The sequence below is a fragment of the Poecilia mexicana genome, unplaced genomic scaffold (genome assembly GCF_051168715.1).
Source record: "Poecilia mexicana isolate PSO_F unplaced genomic scaffold, ASM5116871v1 scaffold_23, whole genome shotgun sequence".
In the NCBI taxonomy this organism is placed as follows: domain Eukaryota; kingdom Metazoa; phylum Chordata; class Actinopteri; order Cyprinodontiformes; family Poeciliidae; genus Poecilia; species Poecilia mexicana.
Genome location: NW_028263392.1, coordinates 15,542,679 through 15,563,922, shown reverse-complemented (window position 1 = coordinate 15,563,922; position 21,244 = coordinate 15,542,679). Strand labels below are relative to the sequence as shown.

At 36.4% G+C, this 21,244-nt stretch overlaps 1 protein-coding gene across 1 annotated transcript in view; it reads left to right on the top strand.

Annotated features, from left to right (window-relative positions):
* Positions 1 to 20,441, top strand: part of ptprr (protein tyrosine phosphatase receptor type R) — a 31,724-nt gene extending 11,283 nt beyond the window's left edge. The window contains exons 3-16 of the mRNA XM_014986147.2: positions 684 to 797; positions 873 to 1,019; positions 1,099 to 1,248; positions 3,106 to 3,228; positions 3,313 to 3,434; positions 4,086 to 4,220; positions 9,342 to 9,531; positions 11,036 to 11,120; positions 12,485 to 12,564; positions 13,947 to 14,084; positions 14,418 to 14,528; positions 14,609 to 14,766; positions 14,842 to 14,955; positions 15,644 to 20,441. Of these exons, the coding sequence (XP_014841633.1) occupies positions 684 to 797; positions 873 to 1,019; positions 1,099 to 1,248; positions 3,106 to 3,228; positions 3,313 to 3,434; positions 4,086 to 4,220; positions 9,342 to 9,531; positions 11,036 to 11,120; positions 12,485 to 12,564; positions 13,947 to 14,084; positions 14,418 to 14,528; positions 14,609 to 14,766; positions 14,842 to 14,955; positions 15,644 to 15,737 (1,761 nt within the window). The 3' untranslated portion in view covers positions 15,738 to 20,441. The remainder of the gene's footprint in view (positions 1 to 683; positions 798 to 872; positions 1,020 to 1,098; positions 1,249 to 3,105; positions 3,229 to 3,312; positions 3,435 to 4,085; positions 4,221 to 9,341; positions 9,532 to 11,035; positions 11,121 to 12,484; positions 12,565 to 13,946; positions 14,085 to 14,417; positions 14,529 to 14,608; positions 14,767 to 14,841; positions 14,956 to 15,643) is intronic.
* The last annotated feature ends 803 nt before the right edge of the window (positions 20,442 to 21,244 follow it).

Here is a 21,244-nt window from a genome sequence, read left to right as displayed (position 1 = left end):
ATTTTTGGTGCTAATTGAATATTTATCCAGTTGCACAGAATCTCCTTCTTTTTCTCACTTCCTGCTCAAACTGACACTAATGATTTCTAAAAGCAGAGTTGGATAGTAACTGGCTACAATTAGTAACTTGCTAAATGTAGCTAATTTAATACATTTAGCTGATTGCTAAATATAGCTAGTCAGTAGCTAGCTATATTTAGCAAGTTACTAAATGTAGCCAGATTAGTAACTAGCTATACTATTAGTAACTAGCTACATTTAGCTAGTTAAATGAATCTAGAATGTAGCGTCTGAGTGTTTTGTTCTCGGACCAGTTGGATGTTTAGTGTAAGAGAAACGTTTCAAAACAAAATTTTGTTATATTTTAGTTACTTTGCCACTTCTGTACAATGTAGATAATATCACAAGATATTGTTGACAAAAGTGATGAATTATATCATATAAAAGTGAACTGAAATTGTCTTTATTTAGTTCATTTGTATTGTTTTCATCTCCATTTTCAAACATTATCTTGAAAATGTTTGAGTTTTTCTGTGGGAAAAGTTTGCAAACAGTGTTTTAATGGATTCCTCTGAATATTTGAGGAGGAATGAAGCTAACTGATCATATTGGCTCTAAAAGGGAAAGGAGAACAGTGGTATCCAAGGTCCCAGCCTGTATTTAATTTGTTTTCTTTGTTTCAGTACTTGGCTGTGGGAGTGAGGAGGCTGAACATCAGTCACCTCCTGTGGTTCCGGGACGGCGTAGCGGCGGCGCTCGGTGTCGCTCCTCAACACGTTCACATCAACAAGCTGAATGTAAGTCTCCCCCTCGTCCCAGTCATTTCATCTCCTTATTTGGCTCACTTCCTGTTGGACGGACTCTCCTTACAGGCCAGAAACGGCATCGAGCTCTTCGTCTCCTCTGAGAGGCGGGACGTCTTCGAGCTCCGCCCTGCGAAGGAGGTCGTCCAATCACTGAACCGTAGCGTCCTTCATCACCATCTGGCCGACTTCGGCATCACGGCGGTCAAACCGGAGGTAAATGTGTAAAATCCCAGAATCCTCAGCTCTTTTTTGGCGACGTTCCGACGTTCCGCCATGTTTGTTTTCCTTCCAGTGCTGCAGAAACATCCCAGACTCTTCGCTTTCGTCTCCAAAGAAAAACGTCCTGCAGGACGATCAGAGGGATCACGCATGGAGCAGAGATGGCCTCTACAATGTCGTCCTCTTCTTCACCTTCTTCCTCATCATCATCACCTGCCTAATGGTAAACCACACACACATTCCTGAAGGAAGAACTTCCCTCTGCAAACCCAGCTCAGTCTGTTGATAAACTACATGATAAAAAAAGTCACATTTTCCACTCTTAGACTTTGATTATGCTGAATTGATTATGTTGTGAATAAATCAACTTATTTGCTCCCCAAATGGAGTAAAAAACCTTCAGATTATGTTATGGTAGATAAAATAAATGTTACAAAATCTGATTAATAAGGTATGAAGAGGAATTTACCACCACTAGGCTTCATATCACTTCCTGTTCTTACCCATTCCTGTACCTCTATTTCTTTAAAAATAGAAATAAATATAGCATAAAAAAGTCATATAGCATTTTGAGATTTTATTTTATTTTTTACAAGATTATAAGAAAAGATGAAGTGCTTAGTATTTCCTGGTCTTTTTCTGCTGACTACGGTCTCTTGGTTGTGACAGTTATATGTCCAGATGAAGATGTTTTGTTTTTTGTTTTTAATTCATAGAGTAAAGTCATAATATTAAGAAAATAATGTTGTAATGTTATGAGAATAAAGTCAAAATTGTATGAAAACTCCTACAAGAAACTGTTAAAATGAAGAATGTTGAGCATTTTTGAAATTATTCTTCAGTTTTACAAATAAAAAAAATCTTTTAACACATCAGTAACAAATTATTGTGAGTTGCAGGACATTGAGATGATGGTGTCAAAGTTCTGGCAGGTATTAGGTAACAAAATGACACTTAATAAAACTTACTAAAATTCATAACAGATAAAAAACAAAGCAAATGAAAGTATTAAAATGGGGGTATAAGACAATAAGTGTTGAAATTAGACATGTAGAAGTGAAAAGAATAAGCATAAAATATTCATGAAATAAATAAAAATAAGAATAATAAATCTTATTTTATTATTGCTTATTTCTTGCTTAAGCAATTTCTCCAATTTCTTGCTTATTTTTCTCCAGTAAGTAAGAAATTGGAGAAAAATGTTAAAAAATAACATTAATGTGATATAAACTGATAAATGCTAAGAAAATACAAACCAAATATTTAAATAGATTTAAATGGTAATTTAGTAAATAATAACTTGAGTTTTAAAGTAAATCCATTTTAAGTAAAATATGTATATTTTCCATTCCTTCCTTTGTAGTTTGACACTTGGACCACATGGGGGCGCCCAACACACAGAGAAACCTCAAACACTTCCTCCAGTTTCCAGCAGGATCTCATCTGATCTATTCAATGAAATGCTTTCAACAACTTAAAATCAAATGAAAAAAAAAAAAGAACTGGGAGTTAAATAGAGATTTAAAGTGAATTTACATTGAAGAATGTAAACCTTTCTGTGCTTGAAGTTGTCACAAATGTCTCTAAATGTTAAAACAAACAAACAAAAAAATAATAATTTCAAAATCAGCCCAAACTTCAAGGAAACATTTACCCACACAGTATTTAAAGCACTTTACACATTATTCCTTATCAGTAATTACAGCTTAATTTATGTTTCATTATATTAATGTCTATGCATCTATTTTTTTTATTTCTTGATGCAAATATGTTCAGAAATAATTTAATTAGATAATTGTGGCAAAAGAATCAGCACTCTGTACAATAAATAAATTAAAGTTGGCAAAAATTGATTATTAAATACAAAAAAGAGCTTCAAATAATTCATTAATAAAGAAAAGACTAAATTAGTAAATTTATTTATTGTTTTTTAAACTTTTAATGATCCTTGTTTATATTTTCTTAAACATTTTTGGGATATTTATGAAAATAGATTTTTCCTCTACACGCTAAACTTTGCGAAGTTTTGTCTGATTGGACGATCAGACTTCAATCTTTAATCAGGTTATTTTCTCCTCAGGTTTTGTATCGAATGAAGCAGAAAGTTCCTGTTACTGAGAAGCAGCTCAAAGCTCCGCCCCCCGACCACGTTGTGAGCCTGACCCTCCCCTCCGACCCCCACAAGAGGTCAAAGGGCACCAAGGTCTGGGACATCAGAGTTTTATTTTTTATTTTGCTAATTTTGTGAAATGTTTCTGTAGCGGTAATGGTGGATGTTTTATTTCAGGTTGTGACGTCAGACAGCATGGTCCAATCTGAGCTCCCGCCAGCTGCAGCCACGCCCATTCACCAGCAGCAGCCAATCAGAGCCTGCCGCCGCCTCGCTCCTCCTGTCGTCCCTCTGCCCAGGTGAGCCGACCAAAGGAAGATTGTGATCTTCTAAATGATCAATAATAATAAACAGTTACAGGATGTTTGTTCCTGTTTATCAATTTTTAAGATTTTTTTAAATTTTTGTCTTCCAAAAGTATTTCCTGTCCTCAGAAATTTGAATATTGCAATAAAAATTCAGTATTTGAAACTCATTTTATATGTTCCAGTTAATGTTTTGCAGTGTGTGGATCGACAATGATGCATAAGGGCCATTGTAGATAGAAAACAAAATTTAGGAATAAGTTTCCACCAAAAATCTCAGCAGGGATAAAACCTGCAGCACACAGAGCCGATGTCATCAGTCTGTGGCTCAGAAATAAAAAGGTTGGAAACTTAAAATTTCCAGAAAAAAAACTGAAAAATTTTGAGAATAATCACATAAATTGTCTAGAAATAAGTTGGATATTTCTGAGTATGAAAAGTTGGAAATTTGCTAGAAGAAACTCTTCAAAATAAAACTCGACTTTTGCAAATCAGAAATTACCAAAACATTTCCGAGTTATTAGGCAGAAATTCACTCCTGTATTTTTACTCTAATGGGTTTGATGCACAGTCAAAGCATGAGTTTGTCTTTGTTTTTGTCTTGTAGTTTGTTAAATCTCGTCCTGACCTCCGTTTTTTTTGTAGCCCCGTCCCTGTGCCAATCATCAACACCGACAGCCACCCCCCGCCAACGAGCGTTCCCCCAGTAACAGGCGCTAACGAGCTGAAACCTTGTCCCTCTCCCTTCAGGATGAAACCAGCTGCAGGCCTGCAGGAAAGGTGAGTGCACAGGAAGTGTTTAATAAACTTAGGAACTAAAATAAATCCCAAATATTCCTTTAATCTGAGACCTTATTCTCTCTTAAATCAATTTATTTTAATTTATCGTCATTTACCAACAGTTTAGCTAGTCGACTCAAATAAAATCTACATTAAATCTCTTAATTTGACCTTTTCAGATCCGCTTTATGGTTTATATTGAGAAACATGATGGAGCAAAAATAACTGGGCTTGTTTATGGAACAAAATAATTAGAAAACAGGAAGAAATGTGGAAACGTTTATAATGTTTGGAGGGGAAAACCGTCCTAATGAGCCACCAGAACAATACGCTGTGTGTGTTTAGAGTACAGTGACCTCTGACCTCTGATTGTTGAAGCAATCAGGTGTTCGGTTCTGTACGTGCTGCAGAAGAGGCGACATGAGGATTTGTCTTTTTCATTTTTATCCCCATTTACTTGATTTTTAGCAGTTTTTACAGAAAACAACAGAAGAATTAATTTTTTGTTTGTGTAGTTTTAGAAACTTTGATTGGCTGGAAAACCAAGAGAGATCATCTCTGTCTGGACATTTTTCCATTTATTTTTCCAAGGATTTAGAATTTTATCTCGATAATATTCTGATAACAAGGCTATTAAAATTAATCTATTTATTACAAATTTTTATGACTAATTTTTATTACTAACTTTTAGCTAACTGTAAGAAACACAAATACTGTTAATGGAAACATTTCTCCAAAAAACCCCATTTTGTTACAATACAGTTGTAGTAACATGAAAATTTAGTCATATGACAGTAAAGTTAGAGTAATGCAAGAATAAAGTAATAATGGGGGAATAAAGTAGTAGTTTTATGAAAACTAAAACAAAAAACTAAAAATATAATTATTCAATTAATTAATATGCTATCAGAAGCCATTTGAAACAGGCATAAACGACACTTTTTATGCATATTTTAGTGGAACTTTGCATTAAACCCATTCAGACTAATTGTCTAGAAGTAACTTGGAAATCTCTGCATAGCAAAAGTTGAAAATTTGCTAGAGAAACCCAGAATTTTTTTTAAATTAATCTCTTAAATTTTCGAGAGAAAAAGTGGAAACTTCTGAGCTTTAAAAGTCAAAAACTTGGAAAAAAAAAAAAAAACCCTCTGAAATGTTAGATAAATTTCTAAAATTGTCTAGAAAAAACTTGGAAATTTCTGAGCCTGAAAATGTCTCACCTTCACCTTCCTGAAGTCTTCCTCAATTTGAAGCAGCAATTTCAGGGATGTTTCTTCCCGCTCAGTTTATGACGGAGACATTTATGATATTTTTAGCATCTTTGGAAATGTTCCGTTAAACTTAGCGAAGAGGAGCAGGTTTAATTTTGGATTATTTTGGTTTAGTTTAATCATTTCCTGATTAGTTTTTTCTGTTTCCTTTCAAAAATGACTCACTTCAATCTTCTGTAACGTTTATTTATTTTTTCTGTTGGTAAATTAGATTTTAAATTTTAAAAATCGGATCATTTCAGCTCTCTGATGAAATAATTTTTTAAAATCTATTTTTAATGCTGAAACGTACTGTAGTTAGTAAGCAGGGCTGGATAATACGGCTTAATTATAACATCTAAAATTTTTTCATACCAGATCCAATTTTAGACTTTTTTTTCTCGCTTTCTTTGCTAAATAAGAATTTACAAATGACAGAAAATATTTCCAAAAGTGGTTTTTTGTTCATCATGCAACAGTTTTAGGACCAGACTGTGAGAAGAATTTGTGTTTAATTATTAGAAAAAGGTCATAATATTTGCAGGAAATAGACACAATTTTACCTTAAAATTACAAGAAAAAATTGCTTGAATAATATAGTTTTTGTCTTTTGTGTTGGAGTTTTGGTAATATTACAACTCTATTCCCCAAAAAGTACAAGTTTATTATGTTTATTTTCATGATATATTTTTGCCACGTAATAAAATTGGTAAAAATCTGCTGTGTTTTGTTTTAGTTGAAACATTTCAGATAAAAACAGAAACAACTGAAGTATCTTCTTCTGGATTTTGAGTTTTAAACTGTTGCATCATTTCTACCATGAAGCCACATATTGTAACAGATTTTAATCTCTCATCTGTAACGGCGTCGGTTTCCTGAGTATTAATGATCTGTTCCGCTCCCATAATGTTAACAATTTGAGGCGTGTTTTTAAATAAGGATGCTCGGCTTATGTAAGGCTCATTGTTTAAATTTTTTCATTCTTCTGCTCGGCTCTGAAGGAGAATAATGATGTTCTTCTGGACTTCAGTTAGCAGGGCTTCCTTCAACCATTCTGCTTCTGAGCTTAAATCCTGGTGAAATAATTGAGCTTTAAAGCAGAAAAAACATTATTTTCTCCAAAGGTAAAATTCTAAAGATGAATTTGATTAGAATGAAGAAGTAAGTATGATGAGCAGCAGCACATTATCTATTGTTACTGCCGTCATATTCATCAAATGTATTAGTTTTATACGTTAAACAGTTCATACAGAGAAATTTAAAAAGAAAAGCTCCAAAATTCACCCTTTCCCCATTTCAGCAACAAGGCATTTCAAAGTGCTTTACATTATAAAAACAACAAACACAGCTTGAGATTGTAATTAAAATTAAACATTTTCAGTCAAATACATAGAAAGGAAAGAATATTGCAAAAGTAAATATGTTGGGTATAAAAACTACATGTTGAACTTTTTCTTTAGATTAGCTTTTTTTCATTTTAATCCCATTCATCATTAGTTTAGATTAGATTTAATAGTTCTTTAAAATTCAAACAAGATCAAGTGTTTGCAACAAGATTATTAAAGAAGAACAGCAGAAATATGTAAATTTATCAATTTTAGACACTAAATCTTTATTTAAGTGACTTCTGCAGTGTCAGAATTATTCAATTGTTCGAACAGGGATCTTTCTAAAAGCGCACGTTTCTAAATCTGGAGGTAAAACACCTAAACTACCTGGACTGTTGAGGTTTATTGCATGTTAAAGGTTCAGAGGCCCTGAATGTTTCTGGAGACGCTGCAGGAAGCTTCGTTTGTGATCTTAAAGTTAAACCAACAGTTGCTACTCAGACGCTGCATTTCCATCTGCTGTGTCTTTAGCAGCTCTTTAAAACCCGTCTGCAGCTCATTTCCTGATGCTAAGTAGTTTCACATCTGTAAGGAAAACATCTTTATCAACGCCTCAGCTCGGTGCTGAGCTCTTTATTTAATCTGCTGCTGCGGTCTCTTCCTCTGAGAAGCAACGAACCTGAACGCCGGACGCCATTTTGTTCTGGTGGTTTGATTGGATGGGCGGGTGGAGCAGGGAGAACCCTAGGTGTTTCTTAAGGTAACAAAAGGAAGGAAGATTTGAGGCTCAGGAGTGAGAACAGGATGTTTTTCTGGTGTCTGTTAGAGTGTGTGTTGTCCACTCTGGATGCCAGCCAATCAGCAATCAAACAAATTGGAAGCAACGGCATCCTGGAGGGGAAACCGGCCAACACGTAGCCAGACAAAGGCAGGGTCAGCCCACTCATGTTAACCCACCAAAGCACTCTGTTGTATTTTACATAACTTGTTCTTTACAGCAAGAAAAAGCTGCTAAACCCAGAGGAGGTCAGTGTCAGGTGCTCATCATCAGGAAAATGATAAACCTCTGGACAAACATGGTTCCACTTATTATAAAAGCTTAAAGAGATGGATACTTTGTGTTCTCAACATTTTCAGTAAGAATTTTAACTTAATTACAAATAAAAAGTCTCCATCTGCATCAAACACCTGTCCTGTACGGGCAAAATTGGTATCATTCTTGAATTGCATTTGAGGGACACATGAAATCAGTCCCAGAGCCACAAATGGCCCCAGAACCACACTTTTTACACCCCTGGTTTAAACACTGCTAGTTCAGCCAGTGTTAAATGCTATCCTCTTATCTAACCAGACAATCACAACATCTTCTTTGTTTGGAGGAGCTTTCCCTCTGAGGTAGACGGGGAGGGACAAAGAAAATGCTATAGCAAATGCTAGCTACACTAATGCTACATGCTAGCATGTAGCACTAATGCTAGCATTAGTGCTAGCATGTAGCTAGCATGTAGCACTAATGTTAGCATGTAGCATTAGTACTACATGCTAGTGCTACATGTAGCATTATTGCTACATGCTAGTCATGCTAGTCATGCTAGTCATTAGTGCTAGCTGCTCTAGTCATACATAGCATGTATAGCTAGTCATACATGCTATGATACCGATGTTTGAGAGCAACAGAAAAATGTCAGGAAAGCTGCTGAATCTGCAGCAGTGATGTAAACGTCCCAGTCAACCTAAGCTATCGCTATCTGTGTAAATATTAGCTTCACAGACACGTGACATTTTTAAGTTATATTTGTTTTCCTCTGGCCTTGTACACACACTGCCGGGTCTTTATAAAAACTAATTAATCCGCCACATAAAAAAAAAAAAATCATACACACAGTATCGGTTTCAGAAAAGTTTTGCCGTGAGCATTGTTGTAAACATGCCAAACCCATAGGGGGCAGTATAGCACAAAGCTAAAACCTGTCAGCCAATCAGAGTCCTTCAAAACAATCACAACTTCCCATTAGGAATAAAACAGGAGATTCATTGGTGTGGACATATAGGTTGAACTACTTTTAAATTATTAGAATGTGAAGTTAATAAAACACAAGACTATGCTGACTGAGAATCATGTCAAAAAGAAAGTATGTGGATGTATTGGTGCTTTATTTGTCACAGACAGTAACGTGTGGAAATTGTCTTTAATGACTTTCAGAGGGGTTTTTGTGTGGATGAAAGGCCAAAACGCATAAAAATTTATTCAATTTTCCAGATATCCGACTATGTGTGGACTGAGTATTTTTATAGAGTTTGAAACTTATCTGGACAGAGCTTAAGAGTCGTAATTCCCTTGGCCTGATGTTCTCATGAACTGAAATATTAATCTTTAACCTCACTGAAGTGAAAGAACCTCCATCTATCATCAGTTTTATCAGGTTTCCTTTTGAGCCACAAATCCTAAAAGTCTTAAACTTCCAATAAAACTCAGGAAGGAAGCGAGAGACTTTCCACTCCTGACACTAATCTATGTGTCCTCTCCCATCCTTCCTGCGCAGACGAGGCTCTAACGTGTCCCTGGTGCTAGACATGTCGGCTCTCGGATCGGTGGAACCCCTCAATGTTTCCGCGGTAACCCCCAGAGAGACGGCAGCCCGAGAGTACCTGCTGTCGGCCGGACGACCGCTGACACGGCAACAGCTTCGTGACGTCGTCAGCAACACGCACAAGCTGCACGTCGAGTTCGCTGTGAGTCCGTTTAAACGGTTTATTACTCCACAGAAACGCATTTTAGATGTGCTGATGAAAACTACACAATGTTTGTATTTATTTTATACATATTAGAACCTTTTATCTTCACCGAAGGATTAGTTAAGTTATTTAAATTTCTTTAAACCTTTCCCATGTCAGGACGAGTGCTGAAAAGCATGAACACAATCGCTTTAAAGGAGAATTATTATGAAAATTCTCATCCTGCTTGTTTTTATACTTCAATTTGGACCTCAGCTGCTTCTAGAAACAGTCCGAGCACTTAAAAAACCCTAGTTAATGTTTTTTGGTGTCTGGAAAATGAGACGTTTCAGAAACATCCCAATTGTCAAGTCGCATTCGAAGAGCACTGCTCATTTACTTAGCAACCCTAGCAGAGTCCTGCCCGTTACCTAGCAACCCCAGCGGAGTTCCAACACGTTTGGCCAGCTGGAGTGTAAACGTTGAGTTGGGGGCGTGGCCAGCAGCAGCTTATTTGGATTTAAAGTGACAAGACGCTTAAAACAGCTCATTCTGAACTGAGCAGAATAAAATCTCATTATTTGAGAATGATTTTGTGCAAAAATATTTATGTTTTATATCACCCATAGATCTATCCTAACCTGTTCAAGGAAGCTTTAGGTCACCTTTCATTTTTACAAAGTAAATAAAAGTAGAAAAAATGGCAAAAAACTTTTCTGGAATCTTTTCAGATTCAGGAAGCTAAAGAACAAACATGTTTATGAATCTCTTAGAGACAGGAAACTTTGTTCAGTCGGGATATATTTAGCTATCAGTTCACTGATGGCTAAATATCAGTTCACTGATATGCTTAATTTAAGCATTAAGATTAAGAAATGCTTAATCTTAATGCTTAAAGATTAAGATTAAGCATTTCTTAATCTTTAAGCATTAAGAAATGCTTAAAGATTTTGTTTAAACATAGAAATATGATCAGGAATCTGCTCAATGAATGGGATCTGATTACAGTTCAGAACCTGATTAGAACTGAGATCTGTTCGTTTTATGGGTATCTGTGTGAGGAAATAGGAATATATTTAGATTCTGGAATAGGAATTTGTTCATAGCAAGTTACTAGTTCAACATCTGGAGTCTGTTCAGCTTTGGTATCTAGAATTTGATCCGGTAAAGGAATCCGTGTGAAATTTAGCCAAAATCCAAAGAAGAATTAACCAGAACCCAGGAAGTAGAGCTGCTTGAAGGGGAAAAAAGTCATTTTGTGCAGACATGGAAATTTCTTGAGGCCCATTTTTCACAGATTTTCTCTGTGTTTGGCCTTTTTCAATTTTGTGGTTTTCCACCTCAGATGCATAAAAACTACTCCGGCTAATCAGACCAGTTTGTATGAACCAGAAGATACGATTCCAGAGGCCATCAGGTTCAGATTGCCTCGTCGTAAACATGATCGATCAGTGTCTATGATGTTCAGTTTATCTTGAGGGTAACATGTTGTCACTAACGCCCGTCTTTTCTCCCATCTCAGGAAATCCCGATGAATTTTATCGACCCTAAGGAGCTGGATATCCCAAACCACGGCACTAAGAACAGATATAAGACCATTCTGCCCAGTAAGTCCTCCATGTTGCTAAGAAGCAGCAACTCTTCCAAAACATCTCAATGTCTCTTGAACCAAGAAGTTGTCAAAGGTTAACATTCCCAAAGACAGGGAATATTTCACCCTCCCTCTTCCAATAATTTTACTCTGAGCACAGTCTGTTCTCACAGTCGGACGCTTACTCTGATTAAAACGTTACATAATGAACAATTTCTGGATTGTGCACTCATGTTTTGTAGGGTGGGAGGTGAGGTTATCAAAAACAGGAGTGTTCCTTCCTGCAGCCAATCAGGAGAAAGGAATGTTCACCTAAAGCTGCTGTCAATCAGATCTCTTCCTGTGGTCCACTTTCTGTTTTCTTTGCAAAGTGTTCATTGTGCTGTGCAGGGCTGTGGTCAGTCCTAACAGGTCTGCCGATCTGCTGTGACGGATCTGTCAAATCCAGAGTAATCCCTGCTAATCGATCCTAAGCACTTCACCTGGGTCAGGAGTTCAGGGTTTAAAGGAGCTGTTTCCTAATTAGGGCTTCGATCTTTCACAGTGACATTTAAACTTTAAACACCTTTACTGGTCACTAATTATGTAAAATCAACACGATAAATCAGTTGAACTGAGACAGCAACATGTGGATCCAGTTTTCAGCTTCGCTGACATATGGAGTTCCTCAAGGCTTCATTCTAAGCCTGTTGGTTTTTATCGTAAATGTATCTTTGGCATCAAATTTTCTACTGATTTACTAAACATATTTATGCCCCACATGGTGGCATCATGTTGGGCTAAAGTTAAGCTAAATCTGTTAGCCAATGGACATGTTACTGTAGAGTATCATCTCTGCTTATTGGGTATTGAGATGCTTGCAACAATCTTCAGTCAGAGGCCTTTTCAGATTTGTTGCAAGACTGACTGCTACTGGAGATCCTTCCTGCCCACAGGATTACCATCCAAAACGACTCTTTGAAGTTACTTTGATGATACAAATTCTGACAGAAATTTGGGATAAATAACGTATTTTTTTATTGAATTAGAAAGAAAACTAAAGATTTCTTGCAGCTTCACAAACACAAAGCCCTGTTGGTGGTTTTGTGTTTGTGTTTAGGTTTTACTTCAGGATTCTGGCCTCTTAATGATCCGGCCTCAGTGATATGGAAGGACTTCCACGTCCTGAGACTCCACACAATGCCGACTCTAGATTTTGTAGCAGTTGAACCAAAAAGACATCAATCCACAGCTCTACTATGTAGCATTCAAATTCCTAGTCAGAGTCTTTATCAGGTATTAAATAAAATATACCAGAGTTTAAGCTTTGAAACAAATGGAGTCTAAAATGTTTCACTTCACCGTTCTTTCTTTTCCTCACCTTTTCTTCTTGTGTCTTAGATCCTCACTCCAGAGTGATCCTGAAGTCAAAGAGCTGCAATGATCTTCTGAGTTCCTACATCAATGCCAACTACATAAGAGTGAGTAGCAACTGTCATCCACAAAATTTCAGTCAGTTGGTGTAAAGTTTTATTGAACTATTAGCTATATTTATTTATCTAATTGTGTATTTTGTTGATTTTTTCCCAATCCTTATGCTCACTGGGCGTGACCATGAATAATTTTGTGGCATTTTTTGCACCTCCTGTCTATTTGCAAACAATATAAATATTGAATTTTACAGAACATATCTGAAGTATAGATTTATAAAACCCAATTTTTTGATTGATCTGGAAATATTAATTGTAGAGCTGAAGATTTATTGAGAGGAAAAAAAGGAACCATCTAATAACAGCATGTAGCTCCAGTTATTATAGTTAGAAACTAGAGATCAGGTCTGAAATCTGAACCTTCAGAGACACATAAAGTCAGTTACAAAGACAGACTTTTACCACCTGAACAATATTCATGAATTAAAGGACTCATGTCTCAGAAAGACCCAGAGAAACTTATCCATGCACTTTTCTGTAGTCACATTCATTACAAGTCTTCACAGGTCTGCCTAAAAAATCTGAACTCTGCTGCAGACGTTTTGACTAAAACACTCTGTAGCTCACAGAATAAACTTGTCCTGTTAGTTTATAAATCACTGAATGTTGTAACACCACAACACATTAAAGATCTGCATTCCCAGAACCAGAACCAAACATGCAGAAGCAGCATTCAGCTTCTATGCACCACAACTCTGGAGCAAACTCCCAGAAACCACAAAACAGCTGAAACACTGGGTTCCATTAAGTCATTACTAAAACCCATCTGTTTAGTTGGTTTTGATTAATAATGACTGGAAAATTGATTAATTTTGGTCTGTATTTCATCTTTTATTACTGTCCTTTATTGTAATGTTTCTTTCTTGTTTTTATCATATAATCATATGTTAATAATAACTAATATACTTTTACCAAACAGAACAAATTATGAGAATCTGAAAATTTGCATTGAGTTTTAGGTTGTTGTGTCTGCGTCTCTGGGATGTTTTGTCTGTTTTTCTCCATCAGTTGAGAAGGAAAATAAAAACCCAAACCGTGAAGGACTCTGTCATTAACCTGGAATGTCTGCAGCGTTTCTTTGTTCTTCTGGATTCCTCGTGTTGAAACGTTGTGAAAGTGAACTCCTGCTGCAGTCTGTAATGCCGCTCTCAGACTTTCACACAATGGAGTGCCTTCCTGTCAGGAAACTCTGCAGAAACGGTTTAAACTGTCACACTTGAACTCTTTGTCCTACTGTACATAATATCTCTGAAGCTGACTGGGAGAAAACTTTCCCCAGGGTGGGCTCAAAAACACGAGGCACTTTGTATTTATGTGAATAAATGTAAAAAAATGTAAGATTTCAGAGTAAAACTGCGGTGGCTCTTTTTTAGGGTTACCTAGGCGACAGCAGGGCCTTCATCGCCACACAGGGCCCCATGGTGAACACGGTGAACGACTTCTGGCAGATGGCATGGCAGGAGGAGTCGCCCGTCATCGTCATGATCACCAAGCTGAAGGAGAAGAACGAGGTAACAGGAGGAGGACAATCCCTTCATCATCCATCCATTTAGTTCACTACCAAGCAATGAAAAAGTGATCATTTTGAATCAGATGCAAAATACCAAGAAGGTTTTGTTTTTTGTATTTTCAGTTTTAGCCTCGAACCAGAAATACAAAATACAAAAATGGGCTGCAGAACAGTTTAATTTTAATATTCACGTCACCCAGAAATTATTCTACGTGGAAAAGTGAAGGTAGTCTAAAGACAGATGTTATGTAGACACAGCACAGCAGCACTCTGTTTACGGGATAAATATATCGTACATATCCGATTTAGATTTATGTGCTCTGTGTGTCTGCAGAAGTGTGTCCTGTACTGGCCGGAGAAGAGGGGGATCTACGGGAAGGTGGAGGTTCTGGTGAACGGCATCAGGGAGTGTGAGCACTACGCCACCCGCAGCCTCACGCTGAAGGTAGGCCCTCCTTTCCCCTGCAGAGTGATGATGAACCCGGCTTCAGGTTCAGTTCTTTCCTCTCCTGTGTCTCTGAGCAGTGCGGGAATCAAACCCGCGTCCTGCAGCATTACTGGTACACATCGTGGCCCGACCACAAAACCCCGGACTCGGCGCTGCCGCTGCTGCAGCTCATGGCTGATGTTGAGGCTGAGAGACGCACCGCCGCCTGTGTGGGGCCCGTCATCGTCCACTGCAGGTACCGACTCAAGTTTCGCTCCCACTGCCGATAAAGTGTCTGAAAACACTGAAAACAATCAACCTGTGTTTACAGTGCTGGGATTGGCCGGACGGGATGCTTCATCGCCACGACGATAGGCTGCCGGCAGCTGCAGGTGGAGGGGGTGGTGGACGTGCTAAACATCACCTGCCAGCTCCGAGCCGACAGGTAAAAACAGCTTAAAACTCTGAAAGCTCCTTATCTGAGCCTCTGGTTGCAGCTACACTGCAAAAACACAAAAAATCTTGCCAAGTATTTTCTCTAGTTTCAAGTACAAATATCTTAGTAAACTGAAATCCGTTTTGTATGGCCCCTCCATCTTTGTTTCTGTATCAACTGGTTCTGCCTCAGAATGACCATCAGCGCCCTCTGCTGGATGGCAGCCAAACTACAAAGCTAAAAGAAGGTCTAAGCAAATCTAGTAAGCCAGTAATTGGCAGTTGATTCTTTGCAGCCCTAAAGTAAACAGTAATTTCAGTTATGCCTTTATAACTCAAACCATACATATTCTATTCTACATAATTTGCACTTATGGTTTAGATTTTCTTTTATTTATCTTGAAGTTTTTAAGCTTCATTTTCAGTTCATTGAAGCACTTCAAACACTTTGTCAGTAACTTACCTGTAATGTTTATTTCTGCTTCAAATAACAAACTTTATATTTACTAGATTCATTAATAATTGCCTTAATTGAGAGTAATTTAAAAAAAAATCTACCTGTAAAGTTGTGATGTTCAGTGTGATGCGGTCCACAAAAATAAGGAAATAGACAAGTATAAAGTCAGCCTAGCTTTAATGTAGCATTTTATGTTATTTAAATAAATGGTAACCAGAGTTTTGTGTTCCCTTTTGGGCAGAGGAGGTATGATCCAAACAGGTGAGCAGTACGAGTTCGTGCATCACGCCCTGAGTCTGTACGAGGCGCGGCTGTCGGCTGAATCCGGCCAGTGAGTGCCTGTCTCCCGCCGCCCTCCGACCTCCGACCTCGGCTGTTAACGGAAACGTCTCATGAGCTTTGGAAGTTCTCTGCCACCAGGGGGAGACTCTGAGACTGAAGGGTGATTATAGTGAGCAGAGACTGGAGAAGAAAAGAGGGGAAGGTAAACTTCAACACTCGGGATGTACCCCTTCTTCTTCTTCTTCTTTTTTTTGGCGCTCGATGGACTTCTGTCGCCCAGCCGACTATGGATGGTTTTTAGAGAAACTGACTGGACACGTCTCTCTGTGTCTAATAGGATTTTAAATTCTTTTGTAATGTGACGTTCTTCTCAGAAAACTATTGGAAAATGACTGTTACCTGGTTTAGTTGTAGCTGCTGTGGAAATATTTATCCCTGTTTTTGCAATTTACTCTGGAATTTCATCACATGGAAATCGTCTTGTTTAACAACAGGGTTTACATTGAGAAATGTTTTACATTTTTGGCATCTTTTATCATGTTTATGTTCATTCACTTTTAAAAATCCAAGTGGAAAATTGGCAGAATATTATCCGAAACGCGTCCAGGATTTTACTATAATCATTAAGTTGCCAGACAATCCAAACCATCATTAAACCATCTGAAAATACAGAAGTGAATGAGTTAAACTTTACCTTGTTTAAACATTTTTGTGTTTAAAAGGTTCAAAGTTAAGCGAAAGTGACTTTTTAGAATTACTAAATTCATTTTTCAGTCATGTTTTATTTTATTTTATTTTATTTTTTTTATGACAAACTGACAAAAAACAGTGAGGCACCCAGATGGAAAAAGCTGAGTAGCTTTTTAGTGTCTGTCATTTGTAACCGCAAATTTCACACCAGTTTTCTGGATGAAATTCGTATCATAGGTCGTAAAAACAATTCATTATGGTTTTAAAAAGTATTCAAAAGTCTGAAATTATAGTTGGTGAAACCTGCAGAAACCCTGAAAATGCACACAGTTACTACATTTAATCATATTTTCAAATTTACTGATATTTATTGGCTTTCTTGTGGCTCCAACAGTGGAGAAAAAAGTAAAAATAATGTTTACATAATGCCAGTTTTGTTTTTATAACATTATTAATTGGAACTTATTGAGACAATAAATCAAAATTCTTATCATGAGAGATTTTTACAATAAATTATTAAAAACGATAAATTCTTCTAGAGTGAAGAATTCAACTGCATTAGCCATCGTTCAACCTATGGGGGCAGCACTGAGACGGATTTATGCAAAATATTCCAGAAGAAAACAAATTTACACAAAAAAAGGTCGAAATTTGAACAGAGACATAAAGTTATAAAACCCTAAATAACCAATATGGGCAATTTAATGTAAAACATAAGTTGATTTTAGGGTTAGTTACACTAAATGTAATAAAATTCAAAATAACGCATTTATCTCAGCCTTCCCTGGCTGAGATAAAGGCTACTTTCAACTACAAGTGGATTTTAACGCAACTTTTGCAGCGGGATTTATTGATGTCTGCTCATATAAAAAAAAAAAAGAACTGAGTTGTATATATTTTTACACAGTTAACTGAAAATATTGGCTGGTGCTAACCAAGGACTTAAACCAGTTTAGTACTGGAAACGGTTTATTGGATGACATGTAAACCAAACCACATTCAAATTAGACAGTTTCTCCTGGGTGTTGAACTTTAGTTTTTGTCAGTTAGTCATAATAATAATAATAATAATAATAATAATAATAATCCAGTTTAATCTACTGGTTCTGAGCGCCTACATGGAGCTTTTTTCAGCCATAAAATAAATGTTTAAAGCTCCCAGTTGGATAATAAGCTTCTTCTCCAAAGGAAGCAATTAGTTGATTTTAGCTTTAGTAGCTCCGTGTTGTATGCTTTAACGTTGAAGCAAATAGTTGCTGTAGATGACATGCCTTTTTGATGCAATATTTAGTTCAAACAATCGCTAATAATGTTTGTAAAATATTTACTTTTTTACTCTGCAATAAATGCAGTCAGAGAGCCAGAGCTGCATTGGTTAAAAATAAAAAATAATGAAACATTTGATGGTAGAAAAAAGATGTTTAACGAAACAAAATGGATAGATCTCATAAAAAAGTTTGGTTTTGTTTCCATCCAATTTTCAGACATAAAAGGAGAATATAAACTATTATTATTATTAGAAAATGGCCGCTTCACTTTAGTTTTTTATCATCTGGTTTTATCCCAGTCATGTTTATTCATCAGAAACATCAGATTTGATTTGCTATTTTTTGTAATAAATCCAGAAAAAAGTCAAATAAAATCCACCTAAATAAAAAAAACATTAAATATATATATATATTTTCATCAACTTTTCCGTGTTTAATTCTTAAAAATGTTACCTTAAGAAGTTAAAGATGTGCTCTCTAGACTTGTTGCATTATCCAAATAACTACTGTTAAAGAAATGTAGTTTAATAAAAATCTTTACACTCCAATGGTGATGGTAACCCCGCTTTAAACCAAAAAATGTGAAATAATCTGAAGCAGTGGTGCAGGATTTTCATCAGTGTTCTGTTGTAATACATTATTTTGCTGCGTCAAAGTAATATGTTTATTTTTACATGTTTTTAACCATATTTCTTAACCATTTTTTAATTCTACAAACCTAATTTTCTTTGATAAGGTTAGCAAGAGCCAAGTGGAAACCCATATGTATCAAAATGAGGAGAGAAAAAAAACACATATAAACAAGTAAATATGATCCAAAGTGTTTCAATTAAGAAATTACTAAAAATAAAAAATAAAAATGTAATTGTGCATTTTAGAGCAGATTGTGATGAAGCTGAAATATTGAGATGTTTTGTTTTTTTCCAGTGTTTCATGGAGCTTAGATTTCTAATGTAATGCCAGTAACGAAGAACATGAGCTACTCTAGCGTCTGATTGGCTCTCTGTGTGAACGGGACCACCTGTACAGTACCTGTACATATAAGTGCTATTAAACTTGTGTGTGGAGTTGAATTTCAATCCATTTGCCACAAACACAAGTGTCTTGCTGCTAAAACTGGGATTGTTGGGACCGAATTAGACAGACCGCAAAGAAGAAAAAAACTTTTTCTATGTACAGATATATTTTTATTTACTTCTTTCATTATGACACAATCATGGGACATGAAACTTTGGACTACAAAACCCAGCCTGCCTCCTGGGAACACCGTCACGCTCTCTTTTCACTTCGGGCTCATTCAGGGACCGGATGGAAAGTCAGACGTTGGAGTAACGGCCCTGACCGAAGTGAGAGTGAGTTTATCTCGGCGCCCCCTGCAGGAGCTGGTACAACACACACTGCCTCTGACGTAGTATTGTGTCTGTATACTAGGATGTGGTACATGTTGTGTACTTGAGGTTAAATGGACCCTAAATGGTTTGGGTTGGAAGAGAGAATCAATATCGTTATAAATTAAAGCGGCCGAGAACATAAATGTTAACGAGTTAGCATGTTTTTTAAATTTTAATTAAACTTTTCCCAAACTACAGTTGATTTATCGCAACTCGTTTGACAAAAACAAACATTTAGGTTCTCGGTTTTATGAAAAAAGGAAAGACAATTTCCCAAAGTACAAAAATGGCACCATGTGCTTAATTTGTTGGCCTTTTCACAAATTAGCCTCTTCTGTTGCTATCCATGTTTGTCAATGATGACCAGTTAAATTTGTTTTATTTTTTATTTTTAATCTGATCCTGTTTTTGGTATAACCAAATTATTTGGACTAAGACTTAAAAAGTGACCCAAAGTCAACAGAAATTTTATTATGAAGCTGTGAAATGAAAAATAAAATATAACTAAACTGTCCTTTCTGTTCTAATTTGGCTAGTTAAATTAAATCAGATAGAAACAAACAAAAACGACGGCAAAAAAAGCCAAACCAAACCTGGAAACTAGCCTAAAAATCAAAAGCTGTCGAAGGAAACTCTGCGAAGCTGGAAACAGTTGGTTTGATCTGGTTTAAACCGGTTTGAGCTAGCTTCTTTTTAGCTAGCATTGGCTAACCTAAGAACGGATTTGATCAACCATAAATCAGTAACTGTGCCCAAATGCACCACTCTTACATAATAAATAATCTAAAACGTTCTCTGTAGTGTTTTTGAGCATCTAAAAAAACAATTTAATCACTAATGACACTGCAGCTAGCTAAAATGGTGTGAGCTAATCCTGAATAAAAGCTGCTTAGAACATCATTCTGTTGTAACTTTGTGGTTCACTGTTAACTTCATGACAAATAAATTTGTCATGAAGTTAACTTAGGGTCCCTTTAAACTGTTTGGACACAACGAATCATCAGTCATCACTTGATGTTGATTAATGCACTACGGTCTAACTAATATACGTATAAAACATGACTTATAATGTACTACAAGCTAACTTGAATGTTGTTAATGGTCCAGAACATTAGCCACTGAGTAGTGGTGTAACCGTATCTACTCTACCCTCATATATATCGTTACCTGTAATCTGTGCAATAAATACGCTGAAGAGAAAAACTGTGGTGTCTTCACAACAAGACTCCAGTCCTGCCATCTTTATTTTTGTTTATTTTTTTTATTGCTGACTTTACTTTAGAGCAACGATGTTCAAAGTGAGGAGTGAGGGCCATTTCTGGGCCCCGGGTTCATTCTGTGCGATCACAGTTAGAGAATAAATTATGACAAAACTACTAAAATTTACCTGGATGCAACACAACACAAAGTGATCATCTTTTCCAAGCTTTCTTGTTTTCTTCTGTTGTCATGGTAACTAGGACCACATATTCCCAAATTCACCCAAATTTGTTTTTAATTGATGTATTAAAACTTCGCTAAACACAGCAAGTGTTTTCAGATGAAGACTGATGTATTGGAGTGAACTGACGAAATATTTTCTAAGTTTTTTTTAATTGAGCCCAAAATAAAAAGCAAACTGAAAGCTTTTCATTTAACAAGTAAAAACATTGAAAGATTCATTTCCGACAAAAAAAATCAGATTATTTATTTAATTATAATAGTTTATGCTCAGTTGAATAGGTAATAGTTTCCAAAAATGATATTTTTTTGGCCCGCGAGACAAAAAGTTTGGACATTAAACATTAAAAGGTCGGTGTAAGTTGGAAAATTGCTCGTTTAGCTTTGCTGGTTGGCATTTTGTGATGCAGCGCAGCTTTTATTCCTAGAAACAGCAGAGAAAGAGGGCAGCAGGAAGGAAGGAAAGAGGTGTGGATGACTAAATGTAGTCAAACCAGCTGAAACAAAAAGAGTTTGGCCTTTAACCTGCAACAATGGCTGACAAGAGTTTACTCCAACATTTGTGACTTAAATTAACTGTCAGCTTGCAGCCAACACATTTATGACTCATTGAGTTGTAACAATGAGAGCTGCGCTGATATATTTAAAATATGCTATGAGTCGGACGTTTCTGTAATGAAACAATCTCAGGATAATGTTCAAAGGAAATGAGCCGAATGCCGCAAGAATAAAAGTATTTTTACTTTTCTGGTTGAGTCAAAAAAACACCTT